General features: G+C 45.5%; 2 protein-coding genes across 5 annotated transcripts; one reads left to right on the forward strand and one right to left on the reverse strand.

The window, feature by feature from the left end:
- Window positions 1-1,758: 1,758 nt before the first annotated feature.
- On the reverse strand, window positions 1,759-16,476 carry dhx38 (DEAH (Asp-Glu-Ala-His) box polypeptide 38). 4 transcript variants are annotated; one of them, XM_076155699.1, is made up of 27 exons: window positions 16,412-16,476; window positions 15,186-15,514; window positions 14,501-14,691; window positions 14,164-14,325; window positions 13,310-13,472; window positions 13,072-13,190; window positions 12,907-12,983; window positions 12,646-12,801; window positions 12,289-12,450; window positions 11,913-12,020; window positions 11,683-11,804; window positions 11,424-11,561; window positions 10,695-10,881; window positions 10,057-10,242; window positions 9,826-9,966; window positions 9,462-9,572; window positions 9,118-9,234; window positions 8,893-9,000; window positions 8,381-8,493; window positions 7,347-7,555; window positions 6,990-7,144; window positions 6,436-6,591; window positions 5,943-6,077; window positions 5,441-5,566; window positions 5,264-5,359; window positions 4,908-5,029; window positions 1,759-3,306 (listed from the first exon to the last, which is right to left on the reverse strand). In XM_076155699.1, exons 2-27 carry the CDS (start codon window positions 15,509-15,511, stop codon window positions 3,225-3,227), a joined length of 3,768 nt encoding a protein of 1,255 aa, XP_076011814.1. In that variant the 5' UTR covers window positions 15,512-15,514; window positions 16,412-16,476; the 3' UTR covers window positions 1,759-3,224. The 4 variants fall into 4 exon arrangements, with proteins under 4 accessions (XP_076011814.1, XP_076011815.1, XP_076011816.1 ...); XM_076155700.1 differs by having other exon boundaries at window positions 16,416-16,470; XM_076155701.1 differs by having other exon boundaries at window positions 14,501-14,688; window positions 16,223-16,465.
- A 2,512-nt stretch (window positions 16,477-18,988) lies between these two features.
- On the forward strand, window positions 18,989-22,879 carry cyb5b (cytochrome b5 type B). The gene is made up of 5 exons (XM_076156044.1): window positions 18,989-19,420; window positions 20,316-20,444; window positions 20,552-20,578; window positions 20,689-20,723; window positions 20,824-22,879. The coding sequence occupies exons 1-5, from the start codon at window positions 19,238-19,240 to the stop codon at window positions 20,912-20,914; spliced, it is 465 nt and encodes a 154-aa protein (XP_076012159.1). The 5' UTR covers window positions 18,989-19,237; the 3' UTR covers window positions 20,915-22,879.
- Window positions 22,880-23,048: the final 169 nt, after the last annotated feature.

Below are 23,048 nucleotides of genomic sequence, written 5' to 3' on the forward strand. Positions count from 1 at the left end.
CAAGTGAAGGCCATCTCCAGCAGGGCGGGTGGGGGCGGTGCGGGGAAAAACACAAGAGAAGTTTCCACTGGGCCTGCTGTGCTCCTAATGCAGCCTTGGATGTAATTGGGTCCCAGAAGGCTGTTCATTATCAGGGCTGAGCGAGGCAACAAAACAGAAAGAGAAAGAAAATGTCTCATTCCTCGCGCCACGCTTCCGTCCCAGCACCATTATGGGACCGGAGTTAATTAAAAGAGCGCTTGATGCCACTGTTTTTCTCATCAATCTCACTTCTGCTCTTATTAAGTTTGTAATGACAGCAAAGCTTGTCCCTGTCTGCAACCAGACACACACACACAACTACAGGGAGGGGGGAGGGGAGGGAGGGAGGGGGGGGGCAGTTAATGTGAGGGACAACACATCTCCACAAATCTCACAGCGGTCAACGTCTAGCATTCACCATAATCCCTCTTATGAAATCTCAGGGTGGCGATATGTAGTCTGCGGGGGCGAGAGCTTCTTTATTATGGGGTGTGGCAGGAGAGGAGCTCGTTTGAGAGGTGTGGCTTTGCACCCTAATCCTATAGCTCCCATCTCCTGCGCCTTGGAGGCCATTTTAATTCCCTCCATCATTACTGGGACCTTCAGAGGGAAGCTTTGGTAAAGGTGACTGCTGACACTGTCATTCACAAGGACTATTTCAAAATGTCAGCCCAGAGCTCAGATTTGTCTCATTAAAGTTGGTGGAGTCCATTATGTCTGTTCCCTCCTCCGTCTGCCGTACTCAATCAAGAACACTTGGAGAACGGCGGGTTGGAGGGAGCGCTCATAATCAGAGCCATTTGCATAAAGGCAGGCAGTGAGGCGGGCGACAACACTGACCAACAAGAAAGAGAATCAGAGAGGGATTCTGCCGTCGCACAGCCAAGATAAACACAATCGCTGTTGAACGGCACTCACGAGCAAATCAAAGCCGAGCCGGCGTCTGTTTGCTGTTCCCTCCAAGTGGCTGCCAGCGGGAATGAGAGGTTTCAGCTCAAGTGTCAGCGAAAAACCACGATGAAGACTGAACGGCAGGCTTTCATGACCTGAAGATTTACATACAGCTCCAATGAGGCCAGACACAGATCCTCCCACTCTGACTGCCTTCATGCTAAGCTTTAACATTCTCACAGCTGACAGGATTCAAAGCATCAGGATCCCTGGGATAGATGTGTGACGTCTGTGGGTGCAAGTGCGAACGCGGTCTGATTGTCTCTGATCAGCTTCCGTTTCCTCCGCTCGCAACAACTCTACCTATTCCATAATGACCACCGCAGTTACTTGGCTAGAGGAAGCTTCTGTGTTCAGGCGGCTTTGCTTTGCTTTGCATCGCATCGCATCGCGCTACTCAAAGCTTATGATGTTCCTCCCTGCAGCCCGAGAAAAGATTCAACGGACGGGTCTAAGAAGTGAGGTCCTTTGTAAACCAAGTAAATTGTCCTACATTGTTTGTAATGTTAATGAAACGCTGCTTCACCTCTCGGCCCTCGTGTTTCCTCGTCTTTATTTATTCACTTCTAATTAGTTGCAGGTTTGTTTTCCAGAGCTGTTTGTTGGGTTTCGGCCCTGAAACACATTTGAAGGGTTGGAGTATTTGCTGGTTCTTCCACGAGTATTCAGTCTTCAACCATCAATAAGCTGTTTCCCATATGTCCAGCAGGTGGCAGCTTTAGTGGAGCTTTGAAACACTGATGGTATAAATGAACTACATGTGTACCGTGTGATTGCATGCTTGAAAAATAACACCTGTGATGTCCAAACAGTTTAATTGAACAAACCAGACTTTGTAACAGAACGTCAGCCCAGTGATGACAGGAGTCACACACTCAGAGAATCAAGTGTGTGTGTCAGAGACGTGCAGCCACACACACACACACGTCTTCTTTCTGCTTTTGTGTCCACTGGATGCTGTTGGACACAACACAAAGGATAAGCTACACAATATGTATTACTACTATATGTTTCTAGGTCTTGCACATTCGGGGCCAGCCCACATTTCCATTTGAAGATCATTCATCCCTTTCTTTAACTGAGCGATGTGCATGTGATTCATGTCAAAGCACCAAAGATACGACAACACTGACAAAACATCAAACGCGCACACACGTGAATTAAAAAAACAAAACAAACCTAACATTTATTTATTCATTTACAAAAGACATTGAGAGGGAGAGAGAGATGACAATCGTTTCCTTTCAGGTCTCAAAGAACAAAAATTGAATGAGGGAGATATTGTACAGAAACTAATGTAGTATTCTTCTCTGTTTAAAATGCATATTTCATTTACAAAACTAATTCAAACTTAAGAGGGGGGAAACTCAAATAGATGTAGCTGTTTGGGAGCCGTACAAGCTGTGTGTGGTACGTTACAGAGTTGAAAGCGAGGGGAACAGAAAATGGAAAAGGTCAACTGCTGAAGCCCTGGTGTGTGTGTGTGTGTGTGTGAGCGCGCGTGTGTGTGTGTGTGTGTGTGTGTGTGTGTGTGTGTACAGGCGCATTACTCTGAAGTCTGAAGACACTCATGCCACGAGTAGAGTTTGAACAGTGCTTCAGTGTGTGGAGCAGCTCTTCATGGTATCACACGCCGCTTCAACCCACAACACACCAGGGAGACGAGAGGTCAAGCAAATCCACGATATGAAGTTTATCTCTTAAAGCTGCAGAATTCACGCCGAGCCATAAGTGACAGGAACTAGTAAACGCAAGGACCCGAAGGTACGCAACACTAAAACCGGATCCCTATTTATTATCAATCCCCCGCTGATAATAAGGAGCAAAGGCAACAGAATATAGGAAGCTATCATTATAGGGGCCGAGCTTTGTGTAAAACACTTCAGTGATAATCAGATTCAATAACAGCAAATAAATATTGGCTGTAAAACAGAACTGTTCCTTATTCTCCATGAAATATCAAACAAATACAGGCTGCAGTGTTCGTGCTTACAGCTGCAGGCTGATAAACAGAGGAGGAGGAGGAGGAGGAGGAGGAGGAGGAGGGTTTAATGGCCTGGAGCCAGGCTGCTCTGGGGTCTGGGGACTCCTGTGCCTTATACAAGTTCTCACTCTAGTGGCCAGTAGATGAACTGCACTTGAATTTGGCCAAGCTGGCAGGATGGAGACCTAAATGACAGTGTTTACTTGTGCTGTGTTCTCCAGGTGTCGGCGGTACCGGGCCGGGTGGAGTCAGCGTGCGTGAGGGCGCTCTACAGTCCAAAGCGGGCGGGGGTGCGTCTGGGGGTCATCGGGGCCTCGTCCTTTCTCCCCGGTGTGCAGATCTTCAAACCCCTGAATCGGAGAGAAGAAAAGGGCCGAGCGGTTACTTCAGCGTGCGTGGTTCCTGCTCCTAAACGCGTCTTATGTCCCGGCGCTGGATGTGACCCTGAAACCAGCGTGAGAAGGCTGCGGGTGTGTCTCTGTGGAGCGCAGGGACGGAGACGCCGACGCCCCTGACAGCACAATCTATCATCTTTAATTACAGCAGTGTGACACCCCGACACTGCCCGTGGTCCCCTCATCTCACACACTCACACTCACACACACACACACACACACACACACACACACACACGCGGAGCAATTACAGATATCAGGCCGTAACCCCCTTCTGTCAGTGTGTCCCCCCCTCCTTCTGTCCCACCCTTCCTCTTCTGCTGAAATGATGATGTTAGCGCCGTACAATCTACTTTCCTAGCAGCAGTGTGTTCATACATATAGACGGAGGCAGACAGAGGCAGACAGAGGCAGACAGAGGCAGACGCAGGCCGGTCTATAGGCCCCACACCTCCACCGCACACCTGCAGTGTGTATTGACTCACACTGAATCCATTACACTTTGGAATAAAAAGGAATTCTATGATCTTGTATCAAGTCCAACAATGACTGATGTATTTTTGGCTTTTGTATTGAGTGCATGTGCATGTGGATGTGTGTGTGTGTGTGTGTGTGTGTGTGTGTGTGTGTGTGTGTGTGTGTGTGTGTGTGTGTGTGTGTGTGTTTAGATGTATAGGCAGCCATGTGTACCTTTTGTGAAAATCTGAGTGCAACGGTCGTCTTTGTTATGGCAAAATACATGTACACCCTCAGTTTGCATGGGTGTGCTGCTCTCTCTTTTTCAGTTAATCAACATTCAGTGAGCAGTAACTCCAATGTCACAAACTGACACACTAACACACTGACACACACACACCCACTGGTCAGAAAGATATTTTCTATGTCAGCTGAACATTTCAGAAGTAAACTTGCTGTCTTAACATCTGAAAAACAGACGAGGCACCTTGCTACTAGGATGAAAGGCTCACTGAAGCTGACTGAAGCTGACTGAAGCTGACTGAAGCCCGTGTGGCCTGCAGGAGGACAAAAGCAGCCCCGATGAACAGACGGCGTCGTCATCCTCACACCTCTCACTTCCTTTCCTTAATCTAATTCTTCATCCCAAAGCTCAAGTGTGATTTTTTTTTTTGTCACACAAACCCAGATTCAGCAGTTGATTAATTAACAATAAAGTCCTTTTTTAAGTCTTCTTTATGAGCTTATTTCTCTCTGTAAAGACGGCGGATGGGTGTGAAATTAATTTTTTGGTCTAATTTGAAAATGGACGTTCTCCCTCCGCTCTCTCCGCTCGGCTGTGGCTCTATCTAAATTGCTACAGTAATGGGGGTCAGGCAAGAGTCAATATTATTTCTTTTTGTCTCGTCTGGAGGGACCAGAGGTGAGAAAAGCTCATCATGAAGAGCGAGAGAGGGAGGGGAGGGTGTGAAGGGGGCTGGAGGAAGGTAAATTAAACAGTTTCTGTCTTAACTGTGGCTGGGAAATGAGGGCAGGGGGAGCCGGCGCTGCACCGGGGGCCCGCGGGTGACGAGGAGGAGACAAGGCGCTCGCCCACTTACCTCACAGTGCCGCCGCTGCTCTTCCTGTCCTGCTCCTCCCGACGCGATCGCAGCTGCTCCTCGGCCATCGCCATCTCCTCCTCCATGTTGGTGAGCTCCTCCTTGGCCCGTCGGCGGTTCTCCTGGAGGAGCCACACCCACACACCCACACACACACACACCCACACCCACACACACACACACACACACGCAGGGCAGACACAAGATTTGTCAGTGTCATCTTTTAAACTAACAGGATCACATTGACGTCATCATAACTGGCAAAGCTTCTTCTTGTTTCCTAAACACCCAATCCCATAATCTCCATTTTCTGTTTTGATTCAATCCGATGTGATGTGAAAGGTGTGACGCCGTACCGTTCGGCTCTTTCCCGCATGCTTGATGCTGTAAAACATGGGTCCGAGTTCGGCCAGCCACTCTCCATCCACAGCAGTCACACACTGCATGTACTCCTGCAAGACAAAGTCCAGGTCAAACATGAACCCATATCACACAGTGTGCTATGAGGGCGTCCTGCAGGCGGCAGACTTTACCTTGGTGGTCATGACCAGCTCGTGGTAGATGATGAAGTCGGGGGTGTATCCCATTCCAAACAGGGAGCTGGTGGGATGGAGGTGACACGGCATTCCTGTCCTCACGTTCACATACTCACCGATGCCCTGAGAGCAACACACCAAGAACACAAGGTTGGAATTTCTGCAAACTGGAAAAGGAAAATGGAATGTGTGTGTGTGTGTGTGTGTGTGTGTGCGTGAGTGTGTGGCTTATTGGCTCCTCCACCTGCCCACACAGCAGGAAACTAAATTTATGGTGTCCACTGTTGCTGGGGTTAGGTGGCTACTCATAAGTCAAATGTGGAACCTTGATTATAAAGTCGTGTTTTCAAATTCCCTTTCAGATTTTAGTGCCGTGTTAATCTTGAGGCTAGAAGGGAGATTTCATGGCTTTGTAATTACACGGCTATAAATCTGCTCCGTCCAGGCCGTGCCAGCCGTAACATTAAGCGAGGGGGGGAACCCGGAGCGGAGAGCGCACCTTCAGCTTGGCGGCCTGGTGGAAGTAAGCGGCGCAGATGCACTTCCTGATGATGTCCCAGTCCGAGCCGCAGGAAACCAGATTCATCCTCTGCTGCACCATGATGTCTTTGAGCTGCGAGCGAACCTCACGCACCTACAGGAGACAGGAGACAAGTCCAGTTCAATTACAGAGTCAAACAGCGGCGGCAGTATTCACACAGGAATCACCTTCTCCTCTCCAACAGCCATGCAAACAAAGAAAACAAAGTTGTAATAATATCAAACCCATAACACAACTAGAGTGTCACATATTAAAGACAATACCTCTTGAAAACGTGTCTTGTTCGTTCATTTGTTTACTATACTTCTACTTTACTGTGTCGGGGAATCACCAAGGTGAAAGAGAGGCAAACAAGCAGAAATGTCCCCGGTGAGTTGGTGACATTTTAGATTTGATCTGATTCAAACTGAATGTTTCCCTCCAGACGCGGCGGCGGCTGCGGCGCTCTGACCTTGCGCATGGCCTTGGTGTGGATGAAGTGGTCGTTGCACCAGATGCTGGAGTAGCTGTTGTTCTTCCACTGCATGTAGACGTTGAGGTAGGTCAGGTGGTCGCTCTCAGGGACGGAGAACTTCTCCCTCACCTGGTCGCTCTCCTCCTCACGGCCCTGCAGGGACGGCAGATTTCCACAGGGATATTTAGGAGATTTTTCCGAACTCATCGTTTTAATCACCAAGATTTACTTTTCCACTTTTGTCCTCCACAAGCTCACCGTTTCACACAGATTAAACTGTTCATGCAGACGTGACTTCACACACAGATAGATCATATTTATGTTCTTTACCTCCACCCAACAAATCTGGGGCTCTATAGCACGAGTAAGTGCCCGTCTAACATTTACCAGGCCAACAGTTTGGACTAAATATGATTGGATCACCGTCTTTAAAGCCGTAAATCCTCTCTTACTAATCACAGCACTATAACACTCATACTCATCTTATACACCAGAGGAGACCTTTGTTCTATTTTTGGACCCACATGCAGTAAGTGATCAATGAGCCGTACCTTAGGTCTGTAAAAGATGGCAGGTACAGACAGCATGGAGACGATGATGAGGATGTCTGCACTGCAGCCCATGTCACAGGAAACGATCAGCATCTTGGACAGGGCAGGGTCGAGGGGGAACTCCACCATCAGACGGCCCGTCGGGGTCAGAGCACCTGGACAGAACAGAGAGGGCACAAGAGCAAGAAGTGATGAGCTTGTTACCCTAACAACCATGCTGACATACAGGGGGACGCCAGACTGATGGGACACTAATTTGTCCCCTTAAGCAGAGAGGGATGATTGATTCCTTCCAGATCATCATTTTGTTTTCAAATGTTTCAATCTTAACTGTGGTCTCCGTCTGCTGATTCCCACCTGTGTTGTCCAGAGCACCAAGGATCCACAGCTGGTACATGGAGTTGAGCATGTTGTCCTCAGGCGGGGGGTCCATGAAGTGGAAGAGGAGCAAATCCTGGACCCCCAGAGACTTCAGCAGCAGGACCACGTTGGACAAGTTGGTCCTCTGGATCTCTGGGATGGTGGTGGTCAGCATCTCGTTCTTGTAGGCGCTCTGAGTGTAGAGCCTGAAGACAGACAGAGACACACACACACACACACACACACACACACACACACACACACACACACACACACACACACACACACACACACACACACACACACACACACACTTATTTATTTATTCTGTCTTTCAATATCTTCTTCTAATTGATTTCTTATATATCATTCTTGCATGTATTTGTCTCCCTGTTTGAACGGCCGACCCTGTGGCTGGATGAAGGAGCAAACATCCAAAGCTCCTCCACAGTCACAGCTGCCTGGTGTCGGTTGTTTGGTTTGAATATGTGGAGGTTGGAGTTTGTGAGCTGTGAGTGTCTCCGGTCACAGTTTAAAGGCTCTTTGAGTGAGGAATTCTCCACGCCAGCAGAGCTAAACGACGCCACTTCCTCTGGCCTCTGTGACACAAACTCACATCCTCAGCTCCTAACACACCTCCACTCTGCTCCCAAACTGATTCTTCACAGATTTGGGTGAGGTCATGGGCTGGATTAAACCTGAAATATGTGGGCCTCTGTAAGCACCGCAGCTTATTAGCAATGCAAAATGTATGGCTGTGTGTGTGTGTGTGTGTGTGTGTGTGTGTGTGTGTGTGTCGCTTACTCTATTTAAGTAAATGTGTCATGACAGGGAGGTGAAGTGGGACGTTGTCCTTTGAGAGCACATTTCCCTGCAGTAAACGGTTAAATCCCATGAAATGATTTTGAGATTAGGCTTCTGTCCTTTTGTCTGCCTTGAATTTCCTGGACAAACCGTTAGAGGGCAGCTGGCAGCTCAAATGGCTGAGCAAACCTCCAAACCCCAGCCTGATGTAGTAGCTGAGCCCTTACCTGTAACACTGCCCTGGTCCGGTACGCCCAGCTCGGCCAGATCGCTGGTTGGCGTTGGCCTGGCTGATGGGATAAATCTGTAGAGCGTCCATTCCAATACGAGGGTTGAACACCTGTTCAGACAGAAACAAGGGATCAAGGGACCATTTCCACCTGCATCACTATGACAACTATAGATATCCCAGCTCCAGTGGCAGTCAGGTGGCAGTGGCTCTGCTGGGGTTAATGTTCTGTATACAATCAAAGCAACAAGGTGGCTGTTGCTGTGTGATGCTATAACCATGCTATTATCCGTTTCCTGCATCGGGCTGCTTTCCAAAGAGAATAAGAATGGGTCCACTTCACCAATCAACTTAACATTGGCACAATAATGAGCCTAGTTAGTGTTATCTGACACTTTCTGATACTATCCTCTGTCATCTTCTTTGTCCAACATCTTAGAGACTGAGTTCTGAACTTTTACTGTGAAGAGCTACAATATACAGTATATATAAGGTGAATCTTTGGGGTACCTTAAGTTTGCAGTATCCTGCATCGACCACAAACATGATTCCATCCACAGTGAGGGAAGTTTCAGCGATGTTAGTGGCAACGATGCATTTCCTCACACCATCTGGAGCCTGGCAGTGGATACAGCATGTAGTTAGGAAGGCATTCAGGCGCTCACAAAGAACTGCATGTGAAATAATAAAATCATTCCTCCATAAAACAAAAACATTGTGAGTCGTGAAAGAAACCTTCTGGAAAATCTTGGCCTGGAGATCAGAGGGCAGCTGGGAGTAGATGGGCAGAACAGCCAGAGCCGGAGCGTTCTCCAGATCCTCCAACCGCTCCACAATCTGATCTGACGTCACCTGCAAGGCCACAGACACACACACAGACACACACACGCACACACGCGCACACACGCAGACACACACACACACACGCAGACACACACGCACACACAGACACTGCTTAGGACTTGTGAAACTTCTCTACATATAAAAACAGGTAAATATATTATGTTCAGAACCATAATGTGGCTTTGAGCGAGGGCCATTTCAATCAGTGGTGATAAGTTCATGTAAGTGTCCCTCACCTCAATGTCCTCTTGTCCAGGCATGAAGATGAGGATGTCTCCCATCATCCCACTGAGGTGGATCTGCAGGGCCTGCTTCACTGCTGCCTCCACATAATCCTCCTGAGGGGTCTGCAGAGAACAATCATGTATCATGTGAGCAGATGTATCCTATCTGTTCATAGCCACTATCTGAATGTTGTTCAAATGTGTCATACATTCATATATCATATGTTGGATGGTCTCAGACAATTACATATGTTCAAATATATAATAACTTAAACATTTTCTGAATTCGTGTATTTAGCTGCCAGGAATTCAGAAGTCTTTGATTAATCATGATCCCAGTGATCCACTTGTGATTGTGTAGCGAAAGGAACCGTACCTTGCTGAACAAGACGTCCACTGGGAAGGTTCTTCCTGGAATGTGGAATATGGGCACATTGCCAAAGAATGCTGCAAATTTGTCCGAGTCCATAGTGGCAGAGGTCACAATGAGCTTCAAGTCAGTGCGCCGAGACACGACCTGGTACACACACATGAGAGAGGGACTCATTCAGGACAGATCATCATTACAACGTAGAGTCAGCTGTGGGTCATTTCTGTGTTTGCTGACCTCACGGAGCAGGCCGAACAGCACGTCTGTGTTCAGGGAGCGCTCGTGAGCCTCGTCCATGATGACGGCGCTGTAGTGATCCAGGTCGGACTCCCGAAGTGACTCTCTGAGCAGGATACCGTCTGTCATGTACTTGATCAACGTTTTCTCTGATGTACAGTCCTCGAAACGGATGGCATAACCCACCTGCAGGACACGTTTGAAGAAGGCGAACGATATAACGTTTAAATGTACATAGGTCTACAGAAATTAACCAAAGGTATGTTTAAAGTGTATGTGTGTGAGTGAGAAAAGGAAAAAGGGGGAAAACAGGAAAGAGGAGCAAACAGGAGACAAGGGAAAGCTGGAGTCGTCTCTTTGGGAGCTTTTTGTCTCAGTGGTGACCTCATTTGTTGCTCTCTACTTCATGTCCAGTAGATGGCAGTGTTGCACAATCTATGACTCAATATTGTGCACAAGGACACTCCAGACCAGAAGTTAGACAACAATTACAGTGAACTGAGAAATGATAAGAACTGAAATAATTTTCTATGAGCTCAAATCAACCGGAATATCTTCTTCTCATTGTCAAAAGCAAATTCATTTCAATTAGATTCGCAATAATAACTAAAGACTGTTGCATCAGCAGAGCGTCTCACCTCCTCTCCCAGGCTGCTGCCGATCTCCTCGCTGACTCTTTTGGCGACGCTCATGGCTGCAACTCTGCGAGGCTGCGTGCAGCCCACCATGCCGTAGCTGGTGTAGCCGTCCTCGTGGAGGTACTGAGTCAGCTGGGTGGTCTTGCCGCTGCCCGTCTCTCCCACAACGATCACTATGCTGTTGTCCCTGCAGAAACGCGCCCACAAGTGCATTACAACACTGAAAACTTGGACTTGCTCAGGCACTCACTGCAGAGAACCAAACTGCCTCTGGATACCATAATAACTCCATTACTCCATATTAATGCCCATGGTTTCAGAATGGGAAGTCCAACTAGATCATATAGGTGTGATGCTCAGGTGTCCACATACTTTTGGCAATATAGTGCAGCTTCAATGCAGTCAGCAAGTAGCTTGTTGATTGAGTAGCTACCATTTCAAAGTAGCTTCTGCACGAGGTCTTACTACACTGCAGAGACGATCTGGAAACATTTTGAAAAAGGAATTCACTTGGTAAGTAACTTCAGAAAGCTTCTCTATAAACTGGGAGAATATTCTTCCATCTTAACGGAAGTGTGAAGGAGATAATGTTGAATATGAATAAGTGTGACAACTCTTCCATATTGTGATATTAGAACTTATCAATCGACCCTTATCAATCTTGACCTCATGGTTCCACATCAGATACACTGTTTGGGGCTCAGTATGGAGAGCAGACCAATAGTTCACCTTATGATGTTGAGCAGCTGTTGCCTGACAGCGAAGATGGGAAGGTACTGCCTCTGCTCCAGGAGAGTTTTCTTCTTAGCAAACTCACTGCTGGCCTGCGATTTCTCCTTCATGTGGTCTGCAAACTTCTGCTCCGCTCTGTGAGACGGAAAACAAAACCGTGAGAATTAATCAAGCAGACAAATCAAGCAAAATATTAAAATCTAAATTTTATGCAACATTTAAAAGATATTAATTTAAAGTGTGAAACTCTAGTCACCTGTAGTCGACTTTCCCATCCTCCCCAACCACTTTCCCAGTTTCCTCTCCATCCTCTGTCTTCTTGATCCCCATGATGTCGCCCAGCTTGGTACCTGCCAGCTCCCAGTGTTTGTGCTGTGCCTGAAAACAGTAATTCATACAAATTCAATCATCAACATAAGAATTACAACTGCGCTCATTAAGCTCAGGTCGTGTTTTGAGACGTTTTCTGTGTGGTTGGTTTTTTACCTTCTTGCGCTCTTTCTGCTCACGATGTTTGCGGACAAGTTGACTGCCTTTACGAGAGATGATGGCCATGTCTGAGGTGGCATCTTTCACAGGGATGACAGGCTCGGGCTGCAGCAGGCAGACAAACACAATGAAATATTAAATAAGACAATAAGTCACATTTACACATATCTCCAGGATGTTTGAGATGATTCTCTATATTAATGGATAAAGGCTGAGATGTGTCTCTGTCTTTCTGTGCGTCTACAGCAGACGTGTATGCATTTAAAACATCCATAACACTACCATAAAGGCATTACATCATTTTTTGCGCGTGTACACACACTTTCTCCACTTTCTTTCGACATCCTAACTGTTGTGTTGTGATCGTGGTTACCTGCTTAGTGAAAACGATTCGTCCATCCAGGAAGGGAGGGACCAGGTTGTGAACCAGCAGGTGAACCTTTGTAGCGTTGTCCTCCTCAAAGTCCTCGTCCACCTCCAGCCGCTGAACGACCCCGCTGGTCAGCATGCGGTTTGTCTCCCATCGCTCATTATCCTGACAGAGGGAACGCAAGACACTGATTGAGATACAGATGCAGTAAAAGCAACAACATAGGCGAACGTGTGTGCGAGTCCAGATGCATGGGAAACATTTCTACACTTATGTGGCAATTAAATTCCTGTGTGTGTGTGTGTGTGTGTGTGTGTGTGTGTGTGTGTGTGTGTGTGTGTGTGTGTGTGTGTGTGTCACCTCGTTGATCTGTCGTTTCTGGGCTGATATCCGTTTCTGCGTCTGCTTCTGAAGGATCTGCTCTCTCTTCTTTATGTATTCCTCAGAGGTGGAAGTGAACGGGTTGTGGAACTCGTCGTAGCCTTCGTCCATCATGTACCAATCCCTGTCAGCTTGCTGCGAAACAAAACAGCGAGACAGTTAGGGCCTCATGAAACACCTGAGGGAAACTTACCATCAGATGTACGCTGGATCATGAAAGCTCTCCTTGTAAGTGCTCACCTTCTGGTCTTCTTCCCACTGCGCCTTCTCGTCCACATCATCAAACTCTATTCCACCCTCACCGTCTTCTTTCTTACCTGAAGCAGAGGCGGAGTAAGAAACCTTATCCAACTTTACCAACATGTAAAACATTCATTTCCGTAGAGAATGGCTTCATTTTTGTACCTTTTCCTTGTGAAAGGCGAGGGGTGGAGCCTAAATGCTTCCTGTCATTGGCCCACTCGTTGTACTTGTAGGATGGGGTGGGCAGGGGGGTGTCGTCAGGGTAACGGCCTTTGACGGACCTAAGCACACAGCAGACACGCATCATGTGGACAACGAGCAACAGCAAGATGGAGAACGCTTTACAAAAGTCACTGATGACGCTCTAATGTGAGACTAAATGAGAGCCCCGCCCACTTACCTGACACTCCTCTCACTGTCTCGGCCGGAGCGATGACTTCGCTCTGAGCGGTCCGAGTCTTTGTTAGACGGGGCAGGGGAGGGGGATTCCCACTGGGAATGCCGCGTGCCGCCATAACCACTGTCATCCTCATCCCAGTTGGAGCCCGAGGGTGTGAAAGAATCTATAAAGAGAGAGAGACAAAGACAGATAAAGCTCCATGCAGCCGCAAGCTGATTCACAGCTAAAATGACTTATACTGTTTGGATTGTGTAGACGGAGAGATGCATCTTTTACTCTAGAAACTGCAGCGTTTCATTTACCACTTCCTCAAACCTTTCCTATTCCAGAATATTTCACTGACTACTGGCATATATGATGCGAGGAGACAATATCTGAACAGTTACATGATGAGCTGCCTCACGCAAACAAACGCATCGGTCACACGGGGATCATAGCCAATCACATGATGCTCAACTTGTGTGTCTACTGTCTGGAAAGAATGATGAGCGCCAATGTTAACTTAGAACTTACAACTTAGAGTGATAGAAAAGTGTTTTTAGATCACAGAGGTGCTTGTTTGTTTTCCACAATCACAGCAGAGAGGATAAAGGTGAGTGAACGTCTTCTTTCTACTTTAGTGTCCACAGGATAAGCTGTGCGCTGACTGGACAACAGGGATGTGTGACATTAACTTAAGCATGAAGTCAGGCCAAGTTACAAAATATGTATTACTTTTACACACTTCTAGGTCCATTTTAGGTCCACAAAATTCTTCTTAAATGATCTGAATGGTAGCTTGTCGATGTAACGAGCAAGTATTGGAATAGAAAAACGTGATGGTCCAGCCCTGAAGATGAATCAAGCATATCTACCTTTGGGCCTCTGCTGCGGTGTGGACGGTTCTTCTCTCTTGGTGCCTCTGCTGATCCGGTCGGACCAGCCGTCTCTCTGCGAGCGCTCGCTCCTCTCGCTGCGCTCTCCACGCTCAGACCGGCTACTGCTGCTGCCGCGGCTGTGGCTGCTCTCTCGTTCCTCTGAAACAGACGACAAACACTTCAAATCAACAATCTGTATGATGCAAAACCTTTACCGGGACATCCCCCCTTTTCATTAGAGCTTCTTCTTCTTCAATTCCTAGATCGTGTAAATCAGTACATTTGTATTCATATACTTTTATATGCAAATTTGGCCCAGTGATCCTCAGCTCACCTCTCTCACCGCGTCGCTCTCTGCCCTTGTCTCTGCTCCTCTCTCTGTCTCTGTTCCGATCCTCCTTGGAGGAGGCGTGGACTCCGTGCTCACGTCTGTCCCTCTCTCTCTGCTGGTGTCTACGACGGAACTCTTCACTGACCCCTCCTGGGTTGGACGGCGTCTCTGAGCCGGTCACGCGATATTTCCTACTTGAGAACAAAGAAAAGAAAAATCATGTGTGTTCGGCATCTCTTAACAAGTCATTCCCACTCATGGAAGCAGTTGTTCAGTTCAGCTGCTGTTTGTTTATAAACAACAGGTGCAGCCAATTAAGCAGAGACACAGAGCCGCTTCAGTCTGAAGGTAGCAATGCCTGAATACCACATGTGGAACAACCGACTCTCACGCAAAAAACAAAACTCTAATTTGAAAAGAATGTTGGCCTGGGAGAAGCAGGAGAACGTCCTGAACGTCCAGATGTATTATGGTCTAAGAAGGCCAGAAGATAAAAAAGGACCGGTGAGCTGAATAAGATGTCAAAGATGTTTCTCAGCTCGGATGGAGGAGGAGGTGTTTTGAGACAGAATGACGAATGCGGACTGTTTGTTTCTAAGTTTCTCCATATGTGAAGCTTCTGTATTTATGCATCCTCCATCATTATCAAACCCCAGATGTGATGCAGATGTGATGCACTCCAACAAACCTCTCTTTTTTAGTGCTTTTGTCTTTCTCGTTTTCTTCTTCGTCTGACCCAGAGTCACTTTTATTTTCCTCCCAGTCTTTGTAGGAGGTGACCTTGGACTTCTTCCTGTTCCCGTCGTCTCCTCCGGCCTCGGCCTGATCCCGGCTCTCGCGCTCCTTCCTCTTCTGTGCAGCCAGCAGGTCCAGGCCCAGCAGAGAGGTGCGAGGGGTGGGTACCCGGAAAACATGCGGCTCTGCGGCGCTGCTTTTCTTCTTCACCATCAGCCCACCGACCTGAGCTTCAGGGTCGCTGCCCTCCAGCCTGTGCATGGACACATCTTCATCCATTATCTGCAGGGGGGGGGACAACACGTGCAAGCTGGTGACTCAGGGTTTATGTTGAGAAACTACACCACCTCACTTGTCTTGTCATCTTTCCAAGAGAATCCCAATCTCAATATGAAAAGGTGTTTGTCACAGTTCCTCCTTTCAATACACAACAAGTTAATGAATGAACGAATAATTTCAATAAATAAAAACATGTTTATCCATGAACACATTCAGTTGAAGTCGCAGGCGGGCGGAGGATTGAAGTCTGAGCTGCAGTTCAATACAGTTTACAGTGAACATAACTAATCAACCAACCACTGCACAGGTATCTACAGCATCTCTGTCTGAAACAACTCCTCCTCTGCAGATTTAATGTCATGTATGTAAAATTTTAACTTGAATTCTGAACTGCAGTTTCTCACTTTCTAACTTGTGGGTGTCAGATATTTTATTTGGCACACAAGCAACAGAAACAACTACGTCATTGTCAACACTTATTCGTAACTCATTCATGTTTTACACGTGACAATGTGTATTGAATCTGTTGTTCTGTTGTTTTGTTTTCTTCTTCACCTTCACCCTCGCTGCTGTCAAACATGTCGGATCTTATTTGTGTCCATGAATTGAATGAAGCATTTAAGGAAACCGAGTTACACCATGAAGTATCCAAACTAAGACTAAAGTCGTTTTACTTCCAACTAAACATAAAAACATGAAAACACTACGTACCTCAGGCTCAGAAGCTAATGCTAGCTAGCCAGGAGGCGCTAAAGATCCAAACTGCTGAAATATGTTTCTTTGTCTTAAATCTAAAATAAATATTTCCCAAAGTAAAATGTTTATGGTGCCTTTATCTCGGCGAAGTAACTTCGATCAAGCAGAGACGCTTTACATTGGGCACAAACGTGGTTTTCGTACCTACAACGCGTACTTGTTTGTAGCCACGGGAGCAGCCATTGGTGTCCCACAATGCAACAGCACGGTACAGACTAATCTTTATTTAAACTTCCTGCTTAACAGTTAACAGAGGTGAAACTGCCAAAATGACAACGAATGGGCGGACATCTTGGTGATCCATTTGGTAAAGTCCAGAAATCCATAGATGCAGTTATTAAGGGATGTTGGGTTATTTTGTATTTGTTTTATTTTCCCTTTTTTCTTCCCCTCTCTGTATAAAACAATGTACAAAATGTCTCTAACCGGATGCTCATTATTTTGTCAGATGCTTTCTTATTATTATTATCATTATTCAATTACCCTTCTATATAATGGATCCTACATACATGATTTGAACTATAATGTAGCCCTTTAAGACTTTGTTGTGCTCCCTGATTTTCACCGGACCATATGACCCTGTGCACAAACGCACCTAACACAATGAATAAATTTGCCTGCATCTCAAAGGATTAACACTGAAAATGAAGGTAACTTTATCCTTAGTCATAATTAATTATAGCCTTGTATTGTATGCTTACTGTCAGGGCTTCTCGGGCCTGTGATGTCTCAGATATCATTTGTTTGTCCATGCAACTGCTGAACATGTCAGATCAGAGCAGGGGGGAAACAAGCAGTTATAACTCCAACTGATATCATTTCTTTGTCCAGGCACCTGCTGAACAGGTCAGATCAGAGCAGGAGGGGAAACAAGTATTTATAACTCCAACTGCTTGTTTGAGTTATAGGCAGGTTTGGTGCAAGGACAACAACCTGGTCCTCACCACAAAGACAAAGGAGCTGATAGACTTAAGGAGGAACAAAACTGACATTCTGCCCCTCTTCATCAGTGGGATCTGTGTGGAGAGGGTGTCAGACTTCCGGTTTCTGGGCGTCCACACAGAGGAGGACCTGCAGCATGGACACCACAGATCTGGTGAAAAAGGCACAGCAGAGACTCTACTCTGAGACTCTACTTCCTAAGAAAGAACCCCCCACTCCTAAAGTGCTTGTGTCCTTCTGCCACGGCTCCATAGACAGCATACTGACTTACTGCATCTGTGTCTGGTTTGCCAGCTGCACAGGAGCACAGAGGATCATCACCACCACCCAGAAGACAAACAAGGACAAACAGACACCAAATCGTTTTCTCATAATTGTTGAAACTGGTAAACACATTAAAATTAATCAAACTTGCACAAATCCTTAGTCAGTTTATATGTGATGGGGAAAAGCTTATCCAAAGTCAAACATGACTAATTCATTATAAACAAGCCTTCAAATAACAAAAGTGTAGCAACAGTTGTTTGGTTATCATGTTGCACTCTTTTTACAGTCTTAGTTAGTTTATTGTATGATTATTATTTATCTTAGAGGCATCTCTATTGAATCTTTTGCACAAGAGAAGGCCTGCACTTTCAATTTCATTGTACATATACAATGCCAATAAAGATATTCTATTCTATAACATCATTCCTTATCAGGTGCCCTGTGGTAAACAGTTAAAGGTATTCATTGCTCTTTATTTGTCCTTGTTTTAGTATACACGTCACTTGGTGCCATCTTGTTGACGTACTAACTTATCAGTCTTGTACATCTGCTTCACTGGCCCCTTATCAGCAGCAGAGTTATTTGGATGCGTAAAATGTAACATCACTTCAAGTTCCATATTAGCGCAGTACACTTTTAGATATAATACACATGTACAGGTTAGAAATATCTGAAAATGAAAAGTCTGCCTACAGCCGCTGCTACTTAGACTGTCTTGTTCACATCCATTATAAAAAGACAACTTGTTTGTGACCTCTGTGGGTTGGAAGCACCCCATGAGGGAATCCCAAGCCTGATTTTCATTGTTACATGTGGTGCTGCTCAGTCTCTTTCTTGCTTTCAGAGCTGTGCCCACATCTTTTCATTGTCCCAGTTTATATCAGCATGTATGTTTCAGTAGTTACTAATGCGGTTAATTTTTGCCAGCCCATTTGCAGTCAAGGCAATTATTTGTTCATTTGATTACATTTTCTTTCCTGCTTACAGGAGACAAAATAAAAAATTACATTTCAAGACTACAGTTTATATGGGGGAAAATGCCAACACTGCTTTGAAAAACCCCAAAAGATTATTAATGAATTTATGTAGTAAATACAAAATACAACACAATTGTGTACGTTTAATTTTGATATGTTTTCCTCACTTTTTCTTGTTTAGTTAATTTTACTTGATTAATTTATGTTCTTTCTATATTTTTAGCTCATATTTGGGTATTTAGAAAAGCATTCTATAAATAAAATGTAACAACAACGACAATAATCATGATTCAACGATTCAAAACCAAGTTTATCAGATAATCATGTTCAGACACACAAGATATTGACTCAGTGTCTATGTATCCACTGCCAAGAAAATAACACTGCGCAAATGCGCAATGCTGGCGCAAAGTTGACAACCTTTGCTGATATTGTCGTCTCATGAGCATCAAGTGGTCGTTTCTGATTGGTCGCCACTCCAGATGCTACCATTTCATTGGTCAATTGCTGAGTTTCCCCATGAACGCTACCTAACGCCACGCAATTGGTCCGTTCCACATGTCTGCTGATGTGCCGGTCAGGTTGTTTTCTGGTTTCGTAATAAGCCGCCGTTGTTGAGTAATGCGGTGACATCGCTGTTTTATGCTCCCGGTCTGTGACGGCGCGTGTTAAGACGCTTATGTGAGCTTTACTATCGTGTGTTACGAGCGGAACTAGGTTGTGCTGGTACCTGACTAGCAAAGGCTAACGTTAGCTAGCTGGCTGCGCAGACATTTCCTGCAGAATGGATGAAACCAACATGAAGACCGAGGACGAGGCTGCGAACAACATCAGCGAAAACGGCGAAACGTTGGAGGGCGGTGTGAAATATTACACTTTAGAGGAAATCAGATCACATAATGTGAGCAAGGACACATGGCTCATCATCCAGGATAAAGTGTATGACATCACAAGTTTCCTTGAAGAGGTAAGAACCCGGTTCTGACTCGGATGTCGCGTTTACATTAGTACAATTCAAAGTATCGCCTTAGGCGCCGTGTGTGTGTGTGTGTGTGTGTGTGTGTGTGTGTCTGTGAGCCGTAACGCGCAGTGACGTGTTCAGCTGCTGCCGACCTGCTGGGCTACTCCTCAGCGCACCACTTTACCTCCAGGTTGTACGAGGTGACGGTGTGACAGATGTTCCAGTGACCACGTTAGCTGGTGACCCTGGTGTGAAAGCCGGAAGAGATTATTTAGGTGTTCCCCGCAATGCCTTATTGTTTTCCTACACTTAACCTTTAATTCATACACGGCGTAAACTCTTTTATGGTCTGAAGTTAAACTGTCAACAATATGAATAAATATATTTAAAAAATAACTGTTAAATCAACTGTTTTAATTGAAGCAGAATGTAGATATTTTACACCTCGAGTTACTCACTAGAACCATGTTTCCTACAGAAACGCATCTGAAGGGTATAATAATAATAATTCACATTTTATAAATAAGAGCTATTGCCTCATTTGGCCTATTGAAAAGCACAATTTTCCTGCTGCAAATGGAACAATCATGCGGGTCTTCTTGTCACACCGACCATCAAGCATGTTAACTTAATGCTCCTGCAATCGCCCTCCAGCAAGGCACTAGTTTTTTTATAGAACTGGAGTTAGTCCCCAGGCACTGCAATACAAGGCTCAATAAAGTATAACCAACCTATTCTTGATGGAGCCATCAGCTCTTATTGATCCTCTACTCACAAGCTGGTGACACTCTGATCAATTGTAAAAGTATGTGTCATTATAAAAATGTTGACACCACGTTCCCGGAGTTGGGAACTAAAGATGTAAATGTAAACCCTTTGGTATTCCATCTTGTGATTCCAGCATCCGGGAGGTGAGGAGGTTCTGTTGGAGCAGGCTGGTTCCGACGCCACAGAGAGCTTTGAGGATGTGGGTCACTCCACTGATGCCAGAGAGATGCTGGAGCAGTTTTACCTCGGGGAGCTTCGCATGGTAAGATAGGACATTTCTTCATGTTTCCCTGTTGTCTTCCTGTTGTGTTTATGACACGCTGACCCAAACATCACAATGTTAACGCTCATTTGATGATTTCATTGTAGGATGACAGAAAAAAAGAGAAACCAAAGGTGAGATGAGTTCCATTGTCTGGTCATCATTTATTCAGATTGTGTGTCTCCCTTTCTCACTCACTATGATGCTTACAGCTGATCTATGGTCTTTGTCTTTCTTCTTACAGGATGATCACGGCACCACAACTTCAGGAGAGTCGAGGTCAGTGATGCTGGTCCACATGTCTTTTTCATAACTTGATACTTACGGTCCCTTGAAATGACCTTTGCCTATAACGTGATGTTGACTTTTCTCCCTGCAGATGTTGGACCATGTGGTTGATTCCCGCCGTCGCTGCAGGCGTCGCCGCTGTCATTTATCGCTATTGTATGTTGGAGCACAAGTCCTCCTGAGTGCCGGCGTTCTTACCTTCATCTCGTTTGTCTCATCTGGAGGCCTTGTTTGACCAAAACCTCACACCGAATGCACGCCATCAAGGAGTGTCTGCATCAACAAAGAAGGGAGGGGAGCAGTTTGATGAAGGTCCTCTGCCCTTCTCACGCTCGCACAGAACAGGAGAGGCCATGTGCCATGTTCATACAAAAGACACACCGCCACGACTCATTATGCAGTGGGAACAAGATAAATAAATGCAGGGTGGGCGGAGCCAGAAACAGGAGCCTGGCTGCACCTCGCCCTCCTGTCTGTTAACGAAGCTCTGATACAAGCACGCAACAAGCCAGCGCTGATGTGGAGTTTAATGCGGTGTGGTTCATAATCTGTGACTCCTGAGGCTCCGCACACTCCGGAGTCTTTGGATGTGGAGTCACAGCCACCGTATTAATGACTATTATATCTGTATATGTGAATGTCATTCCAGGTTAAGAAAGACATCAGAATAGCTTCATTAATGTCCGTGACATCCTGAAGATCTCCTTCCTTCTCATTACAGGAAGATAATCATGTTGTGGCCATGAGGTAATTATCTCATTCCCAGCATCGGGCTGAGCGGCGGCCACAGCTTATTTACTTCGTTCCCTCGCATTAATAAGTCAGCCGTGCCTTATTGTTATTAACAGAGCATGTCGCCTCTCCTCTTCTGTACTCTACAGGCCTCAGCAAATACTTTTTATGAAATCTGCCTTCAGTTTCTTGTATTTTGACATTATGCTTGTTGTTGTTATGTGTCTTTAACTTAAGCATTCGGATGCAATTGTTTTTATTGCCGATTCACCCTCTGAGAAAGTTTTTATTCCTCGGTGTCACAAATGATCACAGAGACATTCAGATTACATTTACATGCATGTTAAAGACGATAAGCAGCCTCACCTCATAATGCAGCACACGGACATCCAGAGAGGAACACAATCAAGCAGAATCACATCAATTCCTTCCACATATATAATTCTCTTATTCACATTTTTGCCTTCAATGCTCTACAGACAGTAATCAAGAGTTCTGCCTGTGTGATTGTAGTGATTTGAAGGAGATATAGGAATGTGATATTACAGATTCAGCTACTGGATGTCAACTTCTGATGCATCTCTGCTCCTTTAACCCAAATCATGTTCCACTGTTCAGTCCTCACTGATCTCTTATCTGCCAGAATCCTGTTGTTAAGGCACTGTTCCATGTTTGTGTCCATTCCTTTGGAGATTAATAGTGAATTATAATGTGTGTTCTAACTCTTCTACTTACGTTATGGGAAGTTTGTGTATAGGTTTAAAGTATGTGGTGATTAGATCAATATACATTTATATAATCTGAATTAACCATATTTAAGTGATGCTATTGTTCTGATCTCATACTGACGTGTGTGTGTGTGTGTGTGTGTGTGTGTGTGTGTGTGTGTGTGTGTGTGTGTGTGTGTGTGTGTGTGTGTGTGTGTGTGTGTGTGTGTGTGTGTGTGTGTGTGTGTGTGTGTGTGTGTGTGTGTGTGTGTGTGTGTGTGTGTGTGTGTGTGTGTGTGTGTGTGTGTGTGTGTGTGTGTGTGTGTGTGTTGGCACTAGAACCACAAATACATGTTCTGTTTGATCTGAATGACCTGCAGCTCCTCTCGTGTGTGTGTGTTTAGGTTGTTTCATAGTGTTGCTAAAAGGACGTTGAGAGAAGTGTGTCATCATTTTGTTTCTAATTTGCATTGTTCCAACTACAGCCTGTAATCATCTGAATGCCACTTTACTCTTTAATCAAGGTAAACATGAACCCTGCACTCCCAGAGTCGTCAGGTTTAAGAGTTAAGATTTCTGAGCTTAACATGCTGCTATGTTTCCATGCTAGTACAAAAAACTATACATTGGTTTTGGTGAATGCCATTTCATCTATGATTTCCTCTCATTAAAGCTCTCTTTCAATAAAATGAAGCTTTTCCATAGTGAGTGGTGGTCTGACTTGTCTTTCAGTACAGTGGAAGTGCCTTGCTTGATTCACGAGGCAGATGTGAAGTAGATTTAATATCAAGAAGAGCTCAATTCTGATATTTGAACCTTTATTTTACTGTTATTTCACCTTTGGAAAGGACATGTTTACAAGATTGACTGTTCTTGG

The sequence above is a fragment of the Genypterus blacodes genome, unplaced genomic scaffold (assembly GCF_046128005.1).
Source record: "Genypterus blacodes isolate CSIRO-AG114 ecotype Tasmania unplaced genomic scaffold, CSIRO-AGI_Gbla_v1 ptg000067l_1, whole genome shotgun sequence".
Lineage (NCBI taxonomy): Eukaryota > Metazoa > Chordata > Actinopteri > Ophidiiformes > Ophidiidae > Genypterus > Genypterus blacodes.